Raw genomic sequence first — 16,239 nt, 5'->3', positions numbered from 1 at the left:
CGTCAATGCTTAAAATGGTCCTCACAAAGGTAAGAAACAAAGTACAGAAACACACACACAATCTCTCTCTCATGCACACGCACACACACGCACGCACACACACACACACACGCACACACACACACACACACACACACACACACACACACACACACACGCACAGAGTATGTATGCGATGCCTCTGGAACATGTTTCTTGTATGTTTCCTGTGAATGTGGACTATCCGTGACTCCCCACTGTAAAGAAAGGAACATGTTAACATGGTTCACAGAACAAAACAGAACACAAAGAAAAAGAAAAGACGAGTGGAGCAGCTACACGACTAAAAGAACAGAAAGAAAAGGGAGAGTGGGGTAAAAAGAAGTGTTATATATGGTGATATCTACCTGTGTGCTCATATTTGTGTCTTAGGAGGGAACTGGTCTTCTGGAATGTTTTGTCGCACAAGTCACACGCGTACATACCACTTTCAGTCTTCTTAATCTTCTTCCTGCACAGCAGCGAATCGCTGTCTGTCAGGTCGTCCAGACCCGACAGATATTCCACTGTCCCGTCCAGCAGCTCCGCCTGAAACACGAACACACATGGTTTCATCTGATAATCCACACCTGGCACCTCCTGCTGCCCCCCCCCACCGACTCCATGATCCCAAGTCTGGATGGAGCTTAAAGACCTGGGTAAGACCCTTCATCCAGGAACATATGGGAGGGTTTACACATTCAAAACATATGATCACCATCGCCATGGAAACTACCTTTAATCACATCAAACCAGAGTTCTCTGGCTTTGATCTCAATTACCATGGTCTTTTATACATACTATGTATTATATACACAGTATATACAAAGCATATACATAGTATATATGAATATAAACAGTATATGATGTGTACATAATACATAGTATATATGAATATACACAGCATATAATGTGTACATAAAACATAGTATATATGAATAAACACAGCATATAATGTGTAAGTAATAAATATAAATAAAGAGGAAATGAAGGAGGGAGCAGCTCACACTGAAGGACCTACAACGTTTCCTTTGTTGACTCTTTCTGAAACTCTACACTGACAGATTTTGAGTTTAAAGGTAAACATGAACCTGAACCACCGTGAGGGTGGAATTGGTTCAGGAGAGCACCTCCAGCTCATCAGGGAGTGATTAGCTCATTGCTCCCTGATGCCACAGAGAGAAATCTCGATATGAGACTATTTGATTTGTATTATCAAAATAAAAGAGGGAGCACCTGTCTCTGGCTTGTGTTGGGAGAACTGTGTAGCAGAAGACTTTGCCAAAACCATGAAAGGCCAACAGCACAAAAACTCCTCACACAGATACGGACTCCTTAAGCAGAGGCTGAACTCGCCTGTGAATCAGCAGCTCAGGCAGTTGGTTATAATTATATTGAAACCCTACAGACCCCTGACCTTCAAAACAATATGCTGAATCTGATGACCTGTAAATGACGTTTGAGGATTATATTTACCTGAAAACATGGTTTCCGTTGATACTTTCTCCTCTGCTGCATTTCAGCAAACGTGGCTGCCCCAGTGGCATACGTATAGGCCATGTGGGGCAGGAAGCTCATGGGGTCAAGGGCAGGGTAGGGTCTGAGGCCTGGGATGGTGGCCTGGGCAGAAGACATAAAGGTGGGTGGAGGAAAAGCTCCATGTTGTGGCAGGGAGGTGTAGAGAGGAGTGCCTGCGAAGGGATTAATCCCAAAGATTGGACTGGTGCTTTTCTCCAGCTGGTGGAGAGAGGTCCCTCCACTTTCAGAGCCCAGGACTTCCTTCTTGATGTTGACCAGGTCTAAAGAATTGGACCCTTGTTCTCGTACTTGCACATGTCCGCTGTGCCCGCTGATGAAACCGTTCTGTCTAGGTCGCTTCTCTCCGACAGTGAAAAGCCTCTGCGCCATGTGTTTGGGCAGCGACAGGTCTAGTGGTATATCCCCGTGGGCATCCTCTGAAGCTAGGCTGTTTGGAGTGTACGAGCTACTCTGAGAGTTTTTGGAGGAAGTAGAGGAAAGGTTGAGAGGTGATGGAGTGTTGCTTCTCAAGTGGTCCAAGGGGTCTAATGGTTTGTCACCTGCTGTTTGCCTGTTGGCTGTAAATTGGTTTCCTTTTGTGAGTTTGTGGTTGGTACTCCCGTTTGCAAAGCCTCCATGTAAATCTAAGACAGGAAGTGACATTGGTGACTGGCTCAAGCTGTGCTTGTTGTCTGATCCACTGCAATCATGAGGGGGCGACTTTTTTGTCAGACTGTCTCGGTGGTGGTTTTGACTCTTCCACTGGCCAAACCACTCCTTTACAAACTCTTGAGGAAGACCAACAGCTATTGAAATTTTGAGCAGTTCCTCTGAGTTGGGCTCAGTGTTCATGGCAAAGTAGGCCTTGAGCACTGACACGTGGTCTTTGAAGGGGTGGATGGGGCTGGTCGCCCGCTCATTTGAGGGAAGCTCAGAGGTCATCATTCTCCTGTGAGCAACAGAACTGCTCTCGGTCGGCTGCAGGACGGCTTTGATCTCCTCGTTCATTTTGCACAGGTAGCGCTCGTGTTGATGCAGCGGGATTGGACCAGGGAATGTCTCCTTGCAATACTGGCAGGAGAAAGGCAGGAACTGGTTCTGGCCATTGGAGAATTTCTCCTCTCCACTGAGATCCATTGATTGGTTTGGTTTCTCCTTCTTAACGTCCACTTGCCTCTTTGAATCATCGATCAGACTTTTTGCCTCGTTGACCTTGTCCAGTGTGTAGTCAATGATGCTCTTTGTGGGGCTGCTGTGGCCCATGACCTGGAAGCCGGCCTGGACCTGCTTCTGTTCCTCCATCTGGTCACCCAGCTCTTTCATGTAGGCCCTAAGCTTAGAGATCTCCTCCGGGTTTCCATCCATCTTCTGCCTGCAAACTGTGTTGTCCATGATCTGAAGCACCTTTTGAACTTCACTCAGGTTGTTCCCAAGAGGCCCTGTGTAGCCCAGCAGGGGGAGCTCAAATCCCATGCCTCCCAGGTGTTGAAGGGGGCTCTGAGAGGAGCTGTGTATCCCAAGAGGACTTCCTCCACAGCTGTTGAGATAAACCCCAGGTCCCCCGTACCCCTGCTGCGAGGCCATGAGCAGCCGATACTCGTTGAAGTCCATTGGCTCGGCTTTGATGTCCAGCGGACCCTGCTGATCTGGAGCACCAATTGGTCTGCCATTTTCCAGTTTGTGGCAGAGCTGGGCAAGGGCTGGGCTCTTTGGCGATGAGGTTGTGTAGTTGGGAGAGGAGCCGGACTTGCCGTTGTTTCCATTGCGTACTCGTCCATTGACGGTGATCAAGCCAATGCATTTCTTGCTGCTGATGTGGGAACTGTAGGAGCCGGAGTGGGAGAACCTCTTCTTACAGTTGGAGCACTCATATGGCTTCTCACCTGAAACACAACACAAACCACATCCGTGTTTTATTGTGATTCAGACATTCATGTTCTCCTGTACCTATGTACACACATATATATAAAATGTTGATATCTATGTACACATATATATATAGAAAATGTTTATATGAATATTCATATATAGTTTATATATTTTTTAAAAATATTCATTGTTGACGTTCAGAGAAAAGTTGATTGATCTGCTTCACATCCTGAGATATTGAAGATGACGATCACCTTGAGGCTGCGACTCACCGCTGTGGATACGAAGGTGCTCCTTCAGGTGATGCTTGTATTTGAAGGCTTTTCCACACTCGCTGCATTTAAACTTTCGGTTTCCCGCTTCTTCGCTGAGTGGCGGCTGCAGAGAGAACAAACAAAGTGGGAGGAGTCACGTGAACAGATTTACAAACAGATCATTAAATAAATCTTATTCTAGAGGAATTCAGGAAGGAAAGGAAAAATAAATATAAATATAACAATTAGTGCAAACAAATGAACGAAAAATATAGTGGATCCAAACTGGATTCACTCTGGGTTTGAACTAGATTTCATCTGGATTTAAAATGGATTTAAAATGGATATAAAATGGATTTAAACTGGATTCACTCTGTTTTTATTCTGGATATAAACTGGATTTACTCTGGATTTAAACTGGATTCACTCTGTTTTTATTCTGGATATAAACTGGATTTACTCTGGATTTAATCTGGATTCAAACTGGATTTAAACTGGACTCACTCTGTTTTTAATCTGGATTTACTCTGGATTCACTCTGTTTTTATTCTGGATATAAACTGGATTTACTCTGGATTTAATCTGGATTCAAACTGGATTTAAACTGGACTCACTCTGTTTTTAATCTGGATTTACTCTGGATTCAAACTGGATTTAAACTGGACTCACTCTGGTTTTAATCTGGATTTACTCTGGATTTATCTGGATTTATCTGGATTTAAACTAGATTTAATCTGGATTCAAACTGGATTCACTCTGTTTTTAATCTGGATTTACTCTGGATTCACTCAGGATTTGTTGTGGGTGTGGCAGTGGCTCAGGGAGCTGTTAGCTGATGACTCTCCAGCAGAGGGAGGTGTCACACAGGAGACACAGACAGCGAAGAGACACTGACAGAGAAGAGACAGACAGAAAAGAGACAAAGACAGAGAAGAGACAGAAAGAGAAGAGACACAGACAGAGAAGAGACAGAAAGAGAAGAGACACAGACAGAGAAGAGACAGACAGAAAAGAGACAAAGACAGAGAAGAGACAGAAAGAGAAGAGACACAGACAGAGAAGAGACAGAAAGAGAAGAGACACAGACAGAGAAGAGACAGACAGAAAAGAGACAAAGACAGAGAAGAGACAGACAGAAAAGAGACACAGACAGAGAAGAGACAGACAGAGAAGATACACAGACAGAGAAGAGACACAGACAGAGAAGAGACAGACAGAAAAGAGACAAAGACAGAGAAGAGACAGACAGAAAAGAGACACAGACAGAGAAGAGACAGACAGAGAAGAGACACAGACAGAGAAGAGACAGACAGAAAAGAGACACAGACAGAGAAGAGACAGACAGAAAAGAGACACAGACAGAGAAGAGACACTGACAGAGAAGATACACAGACAGAGAAGAGACACAGACAGAGAAGAGACAGACAGAAAAGAGACAAAGACAGAGAAGAGACAGACAGAAAAGAGACACAGACAGAGAAGAGACAGACAGAGAAGAGACACAGACAGAGAAGAGACAGACAGAAAAGAGACACAGACAGAGAAGAGACAGACAGACATAGAAGAGACAGACAGAGAAGAGACACTGACAGAGAAGAGACACTGACAGAGAATAAATACAGACAGAGAAGAGACACTGACATGTCATGAACAGCTGCTGTGGAAGACAAGTAATGCTGCCACAATTGGATCTAAACTGGTTTTAAACTGGATTCACTCTGGATTAGAACTTTATTCACTCTTTAAACTGAACAATAGAGAAATCAAACCTTGAGACATGTATGTTCACGATCCTGTGACCTGGATATTTAATCACAGATGAAAATAAAAAAGGTTTTACCTGGTCTCTTGTGGGTTTGTGCGAGGTCATGTGACGCTCCAGGTGCGTGCGGTGGTCGAAGCTGTCGTCGCACATTGGGCAGGCGAGGCTGTCCTCGTTCTTCTCGTGACGATATTTGATGTGTTCCTTCAGAGATGTCAGTCGTTTGTAGCCGCGGTCGCAGTACGGACAGGTGAGCAGCTGGGCGAAGTCGTCAGGTGTGGCAGCCGGCAGGTCTGCAGAGGTCAAAGATCAAAGGTCACCTGATTTATGAGACATGGTTTTTCTGTTTCCGGCAGATTTTATTTTAAGCGTCAAAACATTTTCTTCTGGTCTTGATGTCTGTGCTCCGTCACACGTCAACACAAAAAGTCATGGTGTTAAACTGCTGAGTCATGGTAACAAGGTTTTACACAAACAAAGTTTAATAATAATAACAATAATAATAACAATAATAATAACGGTGTCATCTGTATAAAAACAAACTTGACACTGAAGTCGTCTGTAGAAACATTTAATCTCAAATTGACTTTATCGATGAACAAACATTTGCTCATAAGATGTTTTTGGATCTTCGTTGATTTTATGTAATTAAACTAAATAAATGTTTAACTTGGATTGATTCATTTTAATGAACATTCAGACTTAATAAAATTTAAACTCAATCAATCCCAGTCATTAGATTTCATTTATTTGTAGTCATTATTTCTGAGCACAGATGTTTATAAATCTCTTTCTTATATAATATGGTAAATGAACGGTACTTATATTGATCTTTTCTAGTCCTGACGTCAACTTAAAGCACTTTAAAGTACAGCTTTTCCATCCACACACACATTTAGTGCATCTGTTTACAGCTAGGGGCAATTTGGGGTTCAGTATCTCAGTACACTGAGGCATGCGGACTGGGGAAGACTGGGACCGAACAACTTTTAAAGAATGAAGGTTCATAGTTTTGCTTGTATTTAATTTTGTTTGATGAAATCACACAACACATGTTTAAGCCCACAGATTTTTTTGCTCGTCTCACCTTGTTCGCTCTCGTCCTGACTGACGGCCTCAGGTGTTCCCAGCCTCGTCATCTCCTCCGGGGCCTCAGGGTAGATGATGGCAGTGTCGCTGCGTTGCAGGTACTCTGCGATGGATGCAGGGTGACCTTCCTCCAGTTTACGTTTCAGGAAGTACTCTTCCAGTTTGGAGACTTCAAGTCGCCTCACTGAGCACAGGAAAACATACTCATGAGATATGTTTTCAATATGAACACAACATGAGAATCACATATAAACATGATCATCGGTATAAAAACGTACATTTTTCTGTGAAGATGAAATTAAATTAACCAGAAAGGAGTATGGAGCCTTGTGGGACCTCCACTTTGTGTAGGTACAACTGCAGTCTTTATTACGATGTTTAGGGCTTCAGGAGGAGCTTCAAGCCAAAATTAAGGGATCTATTATATTATATATGTAACAGTGAAGGCTTAATACAGGAAAGTCATAATTCAATATGATGATTATGTATACATGAATATATCTTTTTCTTCAGAATATTAGGTAGTGAAGGCAGAGTGTCTCTACATTGATCTCACCTGTGTTGTTTTCTACAGTTTGCAGTGACGCCTGCGGTCCGACTTGTTCACACTTGTACTTCCTGACGTCTGAGACATGAAACGACACAAAACAGTTTATCATTGATACATGTGCTCAGCTCTGCTCACCCTGGTTACTACAGGTCACTACAGGTCGCTACAGGTTACCCAGGTCACTGCAGGTCACTACAGGTCACTACAGGTCGCTACAGGTTACCCAGGTCACTGCAGGTCACTACAGGTCACTACAGGTCACTGCAGGTCACTACAGGTCCCTACAGGTCACTGCAGGTCACTACAGGTCACTACAGGTCACTACAGGTCACTGCAGGTCACTACAGGTCACTGCAGGTCACTACAGGTCACTACAGGTCACTGCAGGTCACTACAGGTCACTACAGGTCACTACAGGTCACTGCACGTTACCCAGGTCACTGCAGGTCACTACAGGTCACTACAGGTCGCTACAGGTTACCCAGGTCACTGCAGGTCACTACAGGTCACTACAGGTCACTGCAGGTCACTACAGGTCCCTACAGGTCACTGCAGGTCACTACAGGTCACTACAGGTCACTACAGGTCACTGCAGGTCACTATAGGTCACTGCAGGTCACTGCAGGTTACCCAGGTTACTGCAGGTCACTACAGGTCACTATAGGTCACTGCAGGTCACTGCAGGTCACTACAGGTCACTACAGGTCACTGCAGGTTACCCAGGTTACTGCAGGTCACTACAGGTCCCTACAGGTCCCTACAGGTCACTGCAGGTCACTACAGGTCACTACAGGTCACTACAGGTCACTGCACGTTACCCAGGTCACTGCAGGTCACTACAGGTCACTACAGGTCACTGCAGGTCACTACAGGTCACTGCACGTTACCCAGGTCACTGCAGGTCACTACAGGTCACTACAGGTCGCTACAGGTTACCCAGGTCACTGCAGGTCACTACAGGTCACTACAGGTCACTGCAGGTCACTACAGGTCCCTACAGGTCACTACAGGTCACTACAGGTCACTGCAGGTCACTACAGGTCACTGCAGGTCACTATAGGTCACTGCAGGTTACCCAGGTTACTGCAGGTCACTACAGGTCACTATAGGTCACTGCAGGTCACTGCAGGTCACTACAGGTCACTACAGGTCACTGCAGGTTACCCAGGTTACTGCAGGTCACTACAGGTCACTATAGGTCACTGCAGGTCACTGCAGGTCACTACAGGTCACTATAGGTCACTGCAGGTCACTGCAGGTTACCCAGGTTACTGCAGGTCACTACAGGTCACTGCAGGTCACTGCAGGTCACTACAGGTCCCTACAGGTCACTGCAGGTCACTACAGGTCACTACAGGTCACTGCAGGTTACCCAGGTTACTGCAGGTCACTACAGGTCACTATAGGTCACTGCAGGTCACTGCAGGTCACTACAGGTCACTATAGGTCACTGCAGGTCACTGCAGGTTACCCAGGTTACTACAGGTCACTACAGGTCACTGCAGGTCACTACAGGTCACTGCAAGTTACCCAGGTCACTGCAGGTTACCCTGGTTACTACAGGTCACTGCAGGTTACCGAGGTCACTGCAGGTCACTACAGGTCCCTACAGGTCACTGCAGGTCACTACAGGTCACTACAGGTCACTGCAGGTTACCCAGGTTACTACAGGTCGCTACAGGTCACTGCAGGTCACTATAGGTCACTGCAGGTCACTGCAGGTCACTACAGGTCACTGCAGGTCACTGCAGGTCACTACAGGTCACTGTAGGTCACTACAGGTCACTGCAGGTCACTGCAGGTCACAGAAGGTCACTACAGGTCACTACAGGTCACTGCAGGTCACTGCAGGTCACAGAAGGTCACTACAGGTCACTGCAGGTCACTACAGGTCACTGCAGGTCACTACAGGTCACAGAAGGTCACTACAGGTCACTGCAGGTCACTACAGGTCACTACAGGTCACTAGAGGTCATTACAGGTTACTACAGGTCACCCAGGTTACTACAGGTCACTTCAGGTCACTACAGGTCACTACAGGTCACTACAGGTCACTGCAGGTCACTACAGGTCACTACAGGTCACTACAGGTCACTAGAGGTCATTACAGGTTACTACAGGTCACCCAGGTTACTACAGGTCACTTCAGGTCATTACAGGTTACTACAGGTCACCCAGGTCACTACAGGTCACTAGAGGTTACCCAGGTTACTAGAGGTCACTACAGGTCACTAGAGGTTACCCAGGTTACTAGAGGCCTGGCATCAAGGTGATTTCACAATAATGGCTTTCACTTCTTCTTTGTTCTTCATCTGTGTTTAATGCTGTTTCCTGTTCTTTCCTTCACTTCTTTCTTCATCATCTCATCTCGACTTTAAAACTTTGTTTCATTTAAACACTTTTGGTTTTATCCTTTAAAAAACAGGACTTGAGTTGATTGATAACATTTGAAATCAAACAGCTGAACCCGTGAGGTCTGCAGAGGTTGATCATGTGATATGACAGAAAGCTCCAGAACAAGAAACGTGTTGATTAACATTAAAATTATTTAGATTCTCTCACCGGTGCCGTTCACGAGTCCGTTGGTGTTGTCTCTGAGTCCACACCTGTGGTGTTGGTTCAGTTGCCCCTGACGGCCCTCTGGGATCCCCTGGCCCTGGTATGACAGGAGGGCGTGGGCGACTCTGGGCGACGTCTCCAGAGTGGGCACACTGGGTGGGCTGCCCCCCTCCTCCTCGCCCAACCCTCCCACATTGTCTTTAGCAACTGACGTCCTGTCGTCCTCGTCCGTCTCTGAACCCATCTCCCCCACGTTCTCATAGTTCAATACTGCAACACAAATACAACAATGGCAGCCGGTTAGACCAGAACCAGAACCAGAACCAGAACCAGAACCAGGACCAAGACCAAGACCAAGACCAGGACCAGGACCAGGACCAAGACCAGGATCAGGATCAGGACCAGGACCAGGACCAGGATCAGGACCAGGATCAGGACCAGGACCAGGACCAGGACCAGGACCAAGACCAGGATCAGGATCAGGACCAGGACCAAGACCAAGACCAAGACCAGGATCAGGATCAGGACCAGGACCAAGAACAAGACCAGGACAAAGATGACCAGGACCAGGAGGACTCATCTCTGTCACGTCTCAATCACGTTTCTGTCATGTCTCTGTCATGTCTCTCTTACGTCTCAATCACGTCTCAATCATGTCTCTCTCTTGTCTCCATGTCTCTCTCTGTTCTCCATCTTGTTTCTATCATGTCTCTCTTACGTCTCAATCACGTCTCAATCACGTTTCTGTCTTGTCTCTCTCTTGTCTCCATGTTTCTGTCACGTCTCCATCATGTCTCTCTCTTGTCTCCATATTGTTTCTATCATGTCTCTCTGTCGTCTCCATCTTGTTTCTATCACGTCTCTCTCTTGTCTCCATCTTGTTTCTATCACGTCTCTCTCTCGTCTCCATCTTGTTTCTATCATGTCTCTCTCTCGTCTCCATCATGTTTCTATCTTGTTTCTATCATGTCTCTCTCTTGTCTCCATCATGTTTCTATCTTGTTTCTATCATGTCTCTCTCTTGTCTCCATCATGTTTCTATCATGTCTCTCTCCTGTCTCCATCTTGTTTCTATCATGTCTCTATCATGTCTCTCTCTCGTCTCCATCTTGTTTCTATCATGTCTCTCTCCTGTCTCCATCTTGTTTCTATCATGTCTCTCTCTCGTCTCCATCTTGTTTCTATCATGTCTCCATCTTGTTTCTATCATGTCTCTCTCTTGTCTCCATCTTGTTTCTATCATGTTTCTATCATGTCTCTCTCTTGTCTCCATCTTGTTTCTATCATGTTTCTATCATGTCTCTCTCTCGTCTCCATCATGTTTCTATCATGTCTCTCTCCTGTCTCCATCTTGTTTCTATCATGTCTCTCTCGTCTCCATCATGTTTCTATTTTGTTTCTATCATGTCTCTCTCTTGTCTCCATCTTGTTTCTATCATGTTTCTATCATGTCTCTCTCTTGTCTCCATCTTGTTTCTATCATGTTTCTATCATGTCTCTCTCTCGTCTCCATCATGTTTCTATCATGTCTCTCTCCTGTCTCCATCTTGTTTCTATCATGTCTCTCTCTCGTCTCCATCTTGTTTCTATCTTGTTTCTATCATGTCTCTCTCTTGTCTCCATCTTGTTTCTATCATGTCTCTCTCTTGTCTCCATCATGTTTCTATTTTGTTTCTATCATGTCTCTCTCTTGTCTCCATCTTGTTTCTATCATGTCTCTCTCTTGTCTCCATCTTGTTTCTATCATGTTTCTATCATGTCTCTCTCCTGTCTCCATCTTGTTTCTATCATGTCTCTATCATGTCTCTCTCTCGTCTCCATCTTGTTTCTATCATGTCTCTCTCCTGTCTCCATCTTGTTTCTATCATGTCTCTCTCTCGTCTCCATCATGTCTCTCTCCTGTCTCCATCTTGTTTCTATCATGTCTCTCTCTCGTCTCCATCTTGTTTCTATCATGTCTCCATCTTGTTTCTATCATGTCTCTCTCTTGTCTCCATCTTGTTTCTATCATGTTTCTATCATGTCTCTCTCTTGTCTCCATCTTGTCTCCATCTTGTTTCTATCATGTCTCCATCTTGTTTCTATCATGTCTCTCTCTTGTCTCCATCTTGTTTCTATCATGTTTCTATCATGTCTCTCTCTTGTCTCCATCTTGTTTCTATCATGTTTCTATCATGTCTCTCTCTCGTCTCCATCATGTTTCTATCATGTCTCTCTCCTGTCTCCATCTTGTTTCTATCATGTCTCTCTCTCGTCTCCATCATGTTTCTATTTTGTTTCTATCATGTCTCTCTCCTGTCTCCATCTTGTTTCTATCATGTCTCTCTCTCGTCTCCATCATGTTTCTATCATGTCTCTCTCCTGTCTCCATCTTGTTTCTATCATGTCTCTCTCTCGTCTCCATCTTGTTTCTATCATGTCTCCATCTTGTTTCTATCATGTCTCTCTCTTGTCTCCATCTTGTTTCTATCATGTTTCTATCATGTCTCTCTCTTGTCTCCATCTTGTTTCTATCATGTTTCTATCATGTCTCTCTCTCGTCTCCATCATGTTTCTATCATGTCTCTCTCCTGTCTCCATCTTGTTTCTATCATGTCTCTCTCTCGTCTCCATCATGTTTCTATTTTGTTTCTATCATGTCTCTCTCTTGTCTCCATCTTGTTTCTATCATGTCTCCATCTTGTTTCTATCATGTCTCTCTCCTGTCTCCATCTTGTTTCTATCATGTCTCTCTCTTGTCTCCATCTTGTTTCTATCATGTCTCCATCTTGTTTCTATCATGTCTCTCTCCTGTCTCCATCTTGTTTCTATCATGTCTCTCTCTCGTCTCCATCATGTTTCTATCATGTCTCTCTCCTGTCTCCATCTTGTTTCTATCATGTCTCTCTCTCGTCTCCATCTTGTTTCTATCATGTTTCTATCATGTCTCTATCTCGTCTCCATCTTGTTTCTATCATGTCTCCATCTTGTTTCTATCATGTTTCTATCATGTCTCTCTCTTGTCTCCATCTTGTTTCTATCATGTTTCTATCATGTCTCTATCTCGTCTCCATCTTGTTTCTATCATGTCTCTCTCTCGTCTCCATCTTGTTTCTATCATGTCTCCATCTTGTTTCTATCATGTCTCTCTCTTGTCTCCATCTTGTTTCTATCATGTTTCTATCATGTCTCTCTCTCGTCTCCATCTTGTTTCTGTCATGTCTCTCTCTTGTCTCCATCTTGTTTCTATCATGTCTCCATCTTGTTTCTATCATGTCTCTCTCCTGTCTCCATCTTGTTTCTATCATGTCTCTCTCTCGTCTCCATCATGTTTCTATCATGTCTCTCTCCTGTCTCCATCTTGTTTCTATCATGTCTCTCTCTCGTCTCCATCTTGTTTCTATCATGTCTCCATCTTGTTTCTATCATGTCTCTCTCTTGTCTCCATCTTGTTTCTATCATGTTTCTATCATGTCTCTCTCTTGTCTCCATCTTGTTTCTATCATGTTTCTATCATGTCTCTCTCTCGTCTCCATCTTGTTTCTGTCATGTCTCTCTCTCATCTCCATCATGTTTCTATCATGTCTCCGTCACGTTTTTGTCATGTCTCTGAAACTGAAAAACTTCAAATCCAAATAAACTTAAAAACATTAGTTGCCAGACTTTTGTATAAAACCAGCGTCAAGCCTGTGACCAGCTCTTAATTTGAAGACACTCGATGAACTGAAGCAAGGTGGGCAGAGCTTTAGCTGCAGATTTTCAGGAAACTAAAAGAGAAACTGATTCATGTCAAGTCATAGCAGACGACAACCTTTCCTCCATCAGTCCTCTCTTCTTCATCCTCCCTCTATCCTCTGTCCTCAACCTGTCCTCTCTCCTCTGTTCATCCTGTCTTATCTCCCCTTCCTGTCTCCATCCTCTGTCCTCTGTCCTCGTCCAAGTTCAGGTAATACATCCACATACTGCCACTCGCTGAAAGGTAATGACATGAAACCAGCTCTCCCCCTTTTCCTCCCTCTCTCTCTCTCTCTCTGTCTCTCTCTCCCTCTCTCTCCTGTGAGTAGATCACCTGAACAACAGGAGGGAGACAGACTGAGATCCATGTCACCGCCTAGTGGTTGGGAGCAGAAGTGATTCATCACACAGGCAGGTAACAGACACATGGACAAAAGAATTTGGACAGCTGAACATCAACATCACTCACACACTTGTCCATATATTTTTGGCCACATACTGTGTCTACAGGTGTATGTCAATTTTGGTCATGGAGTCAGTGTTGAGATGAGCTGATCACATGATCCATTGACACACAACACATTCAAACATGGCAGCAGCCAATCAGTGGTGTCCAACAGTTTCCAACAACGTGATTGGTTGAACAGATTGAACAGCAGGGCTGGGTTAGAGTTTCCTATTGTCAAACTGACGTGTTTCCCAGTGACATTTAGGGGAGCCTGGGACTCAAGCATTTCATTGCCAACAACTGCGAAATGTAATTGTTGTGCATATGACAATAAACCCTTGAATCTTGAATTACACATCATGGTCGACCATTTAGACAACAAAAGAGTTCAGCATTAGTGGGCGGGACAACTGAAACAAGAGAGAAAGCTGGGTTTGATTTATCTCCTGTGTCGCTCGCCCATCACTGACACAACAACAACTGAACACACACATCAGTGTGTTTTTACCAACAGTAAAGTGTGTTATCAGTCGAGTCAAACTGCAGGACCTCAATCATGTTTAAACACCTTGAGTCCCCCCAACACACACACACACACACACACACACACACACACACAAGCTCAGACCTGAACTCTGGATCTTCTCTGGAGGATGAACTCAAATGTCAGAGTGAGACTCAGTTTGTCTGTCTCCTCCTTCACTCCAGTTTAAAGTCTAAGTCCAGGAGAAGTGAGGACACAGCAGAGCGTCCTCCACTGATCCACTGAGGGAGTGGGGGGGTGATGAGCTTCTAACACGTGACACAAACATGAAGAAACACAAACAAATGTCTGTGGAGACAAAGTGCTGACACACACATAGAAGACACAGACGAAGACGTGGAGACAGTTTGTGGTGATGAGAGCTGACGACGGTGTCAGGTGATGTAAACATGATCACATGATCACTTCCTGTCTGTCTGCTCCACCTCTCACCTGAAGAACGAGGAGGATCTGATGCTGAACGAGTCTGAGCAGAAAACCTGCTGCTGAGTTGTTCAGCTGTGAAACATGAACTCTGGAGACGAGACTCTGGATTGTACCTGGAGCTCATGTGTGAAAATGGCTTCACAGGAGCAGCTGATAAACACACATTGGTTTTAATCCTCATCCATATTAACATGCCTGAAAACACAGATCACATGACCACTCACACAGGGTGTGCACTTTTCAGTGTAAACAGAATAACAGCTGTATCATAGTAAAATCCAGAATGTCACTGAAAAGCTGTTATCAAAGACAACAGGGTGACACTTTGATTCTCCATGTTGTGTTCTGACAGCTGAGGCTGATGCTGGTTGTTTTCTTCCTGGAGGAGGTCATGTGACAGGAGCCTGATCAACCAGTGAAGGCTACGTCGTGACCAAAAAGAACCAATCACAAGAGGTTGTGAGTGTCTAACGTGATCGTTTCAAACATCTCAGTTTCTGTTTGTCTAGATTGAAATGCAGCCTCAGAGTTTTCAAACTAAAATGGGAGCAGCAACGTTGACGTACTTCTCAGTTTTATGATTAGTGGATGAAGTGAGATTCTCTGCAGCAATGAAGTCGTCTCAAATAAACGTTCACAGTTTAAATTCATGACAACGTTCAGTCTGAGGAAACGAGAAACTTTGTCAGAAAATGTTTCATCAATGATTCATGTTTGAATTTCTTCAGTCAGAAAATTTCACATCAACACAACTGACAAAAGATGAAGTTCATCATCAGGTGAGTGTCAGTCAGGAGGGTGGAGTCTGATGTTATCACTGTGTGGGAGGTTTCTCCTGTCAAGTGAGTATCTGACGTTAACCCTATCAGCAGCTCAAGTGTCAGTTGAAGCCCCGCCCCTCTCACCACAGCCTCGGTGAGTCGTCCGATTAGAGAGAAACTGCTGCACTCTGATAACAGTGTGTGTGTGTGTGTGTGTGTGTTGTTCAGTGTGTTTGTGTGTGTGTGTGTGTGTTGTTCAGTGTGTGTGTGTGTGTGTGTGTGTTGTTCAGTGTGTTTGTGTGTGTGTGTGTGTTGTTCAGTGTGTGTGTGTGTGTGTGTGTTGTTCAGTGTGTGTGTGAAGGTAGAAAGTGATAACACATAAATTCCTGTGTGAACTCAGAATGTTGTTCTTCATGTGTGTTGAACGTGTTTTATAGATGAATTATTCATGTTCCCAGGTGGTAAAGACTTCTTTATAAAAGAAGAAGAAGAAGTGGAGCTGGAAGAGGAAGACAAGGAGCAAGAGCAGCAAGAGGAGAAGAGGAGCATGGTTGATGCACTTATTGGAAATCACTTTGGATATAAGCATCAGCTAAATGATGTGTAAATGTAAACAAGGAGGAGGAGGGATATTAAATCCCTCTGATTGAATCTTTCCTGTTCAAAACAATGTCTGAAATATATTTCCTTCTACTGATCCTGTCAGTGACCTTTGACCGACTCAACA

At 44.5% G+C, this 16,239-nt stretch overlaps 2 protein-coding genes across 6 annotated transcripts in view; one reads left to right on the top strand and one right to left on the bottom strand.

Annotated features, from left to right (window-relative positions):
- Positions 1-16,239, bottom strand: part of zeb2a (zinc finger E-box binding homeobox 2a) — a 33,550-nt gene that overhangs the window by 3,079 nt on the left and 14,232 nt on the right. For 3 of the 5 annotated variants that reach the window (XM_069533660.1, XM_069533661.1, XM_069533658.1), the window contains 7 exons: positions 9,623-9,889; positions 7,067-7,135; positions 6,509-6,694; positions 5,500-5,714; positions 3,678-3,783; positions 1,495-3,419; positions 387-567 (listed from right to left, as the gene is read on the bottom strand). In XM_069533660.1, the coding sequence (XP_069389761.1) occupies positions 387-567; positions 1,495-3,419; positions 3,678-3,783; positions 5,500-5,714; positions 6,509-6,694; positions 7,067-7,135; positions 9,623-9,889 (2,949 nt within the window). Of the gene's footprint in view, positions 1-161; positions 237-386; positions 568-1,494; positions 3,420-3,677; positions 3,784-5,499; positions 5,715-6,508; positions 6,695-7,066; positions 7,136-9,622; positions 9,890-16,239 lie in introns of all 5 variants that reach the window. The other 2 variants (XR_011244436.1, XM_069533662.1) reach the window with 2 other exon arrangements.
- Positions 9,998-16,239, top strand: part of LOC109642016 (kinesin heavy chain-like) — a 101,851-nt gene continuing 95,609 nt past the window's right edge. The window contains exon 1 of the mRNA XM_069533663.1: positions 9,998-10,056. The gene's annotated coding sequence lies outside the window, so the exon portion shown is untranslated. The remainder of the gene's footprint in view (positions 10,057-16,239) is intronic.

The sequence above is a fragment of the Paralichthys olivaceus genome, chromosome 10 (genome assembly GCF_024713975.1).
Source record: "Paralichthys olivaceus isolate ysfri-2021 chromosome 10, ASM2471397v2, whole genome shotgun sequence".
Classification (NCBI taxonomy): Eukaryota; Metazoa; Chordata; class Actinopteri; order Pleuronectiformes; family Paralichthyidae; genus Paralichthys; species Paralichthys olivaceus.
This window is presented reverse-complemented; position numbering and strand designations above follow the sequence as displayed.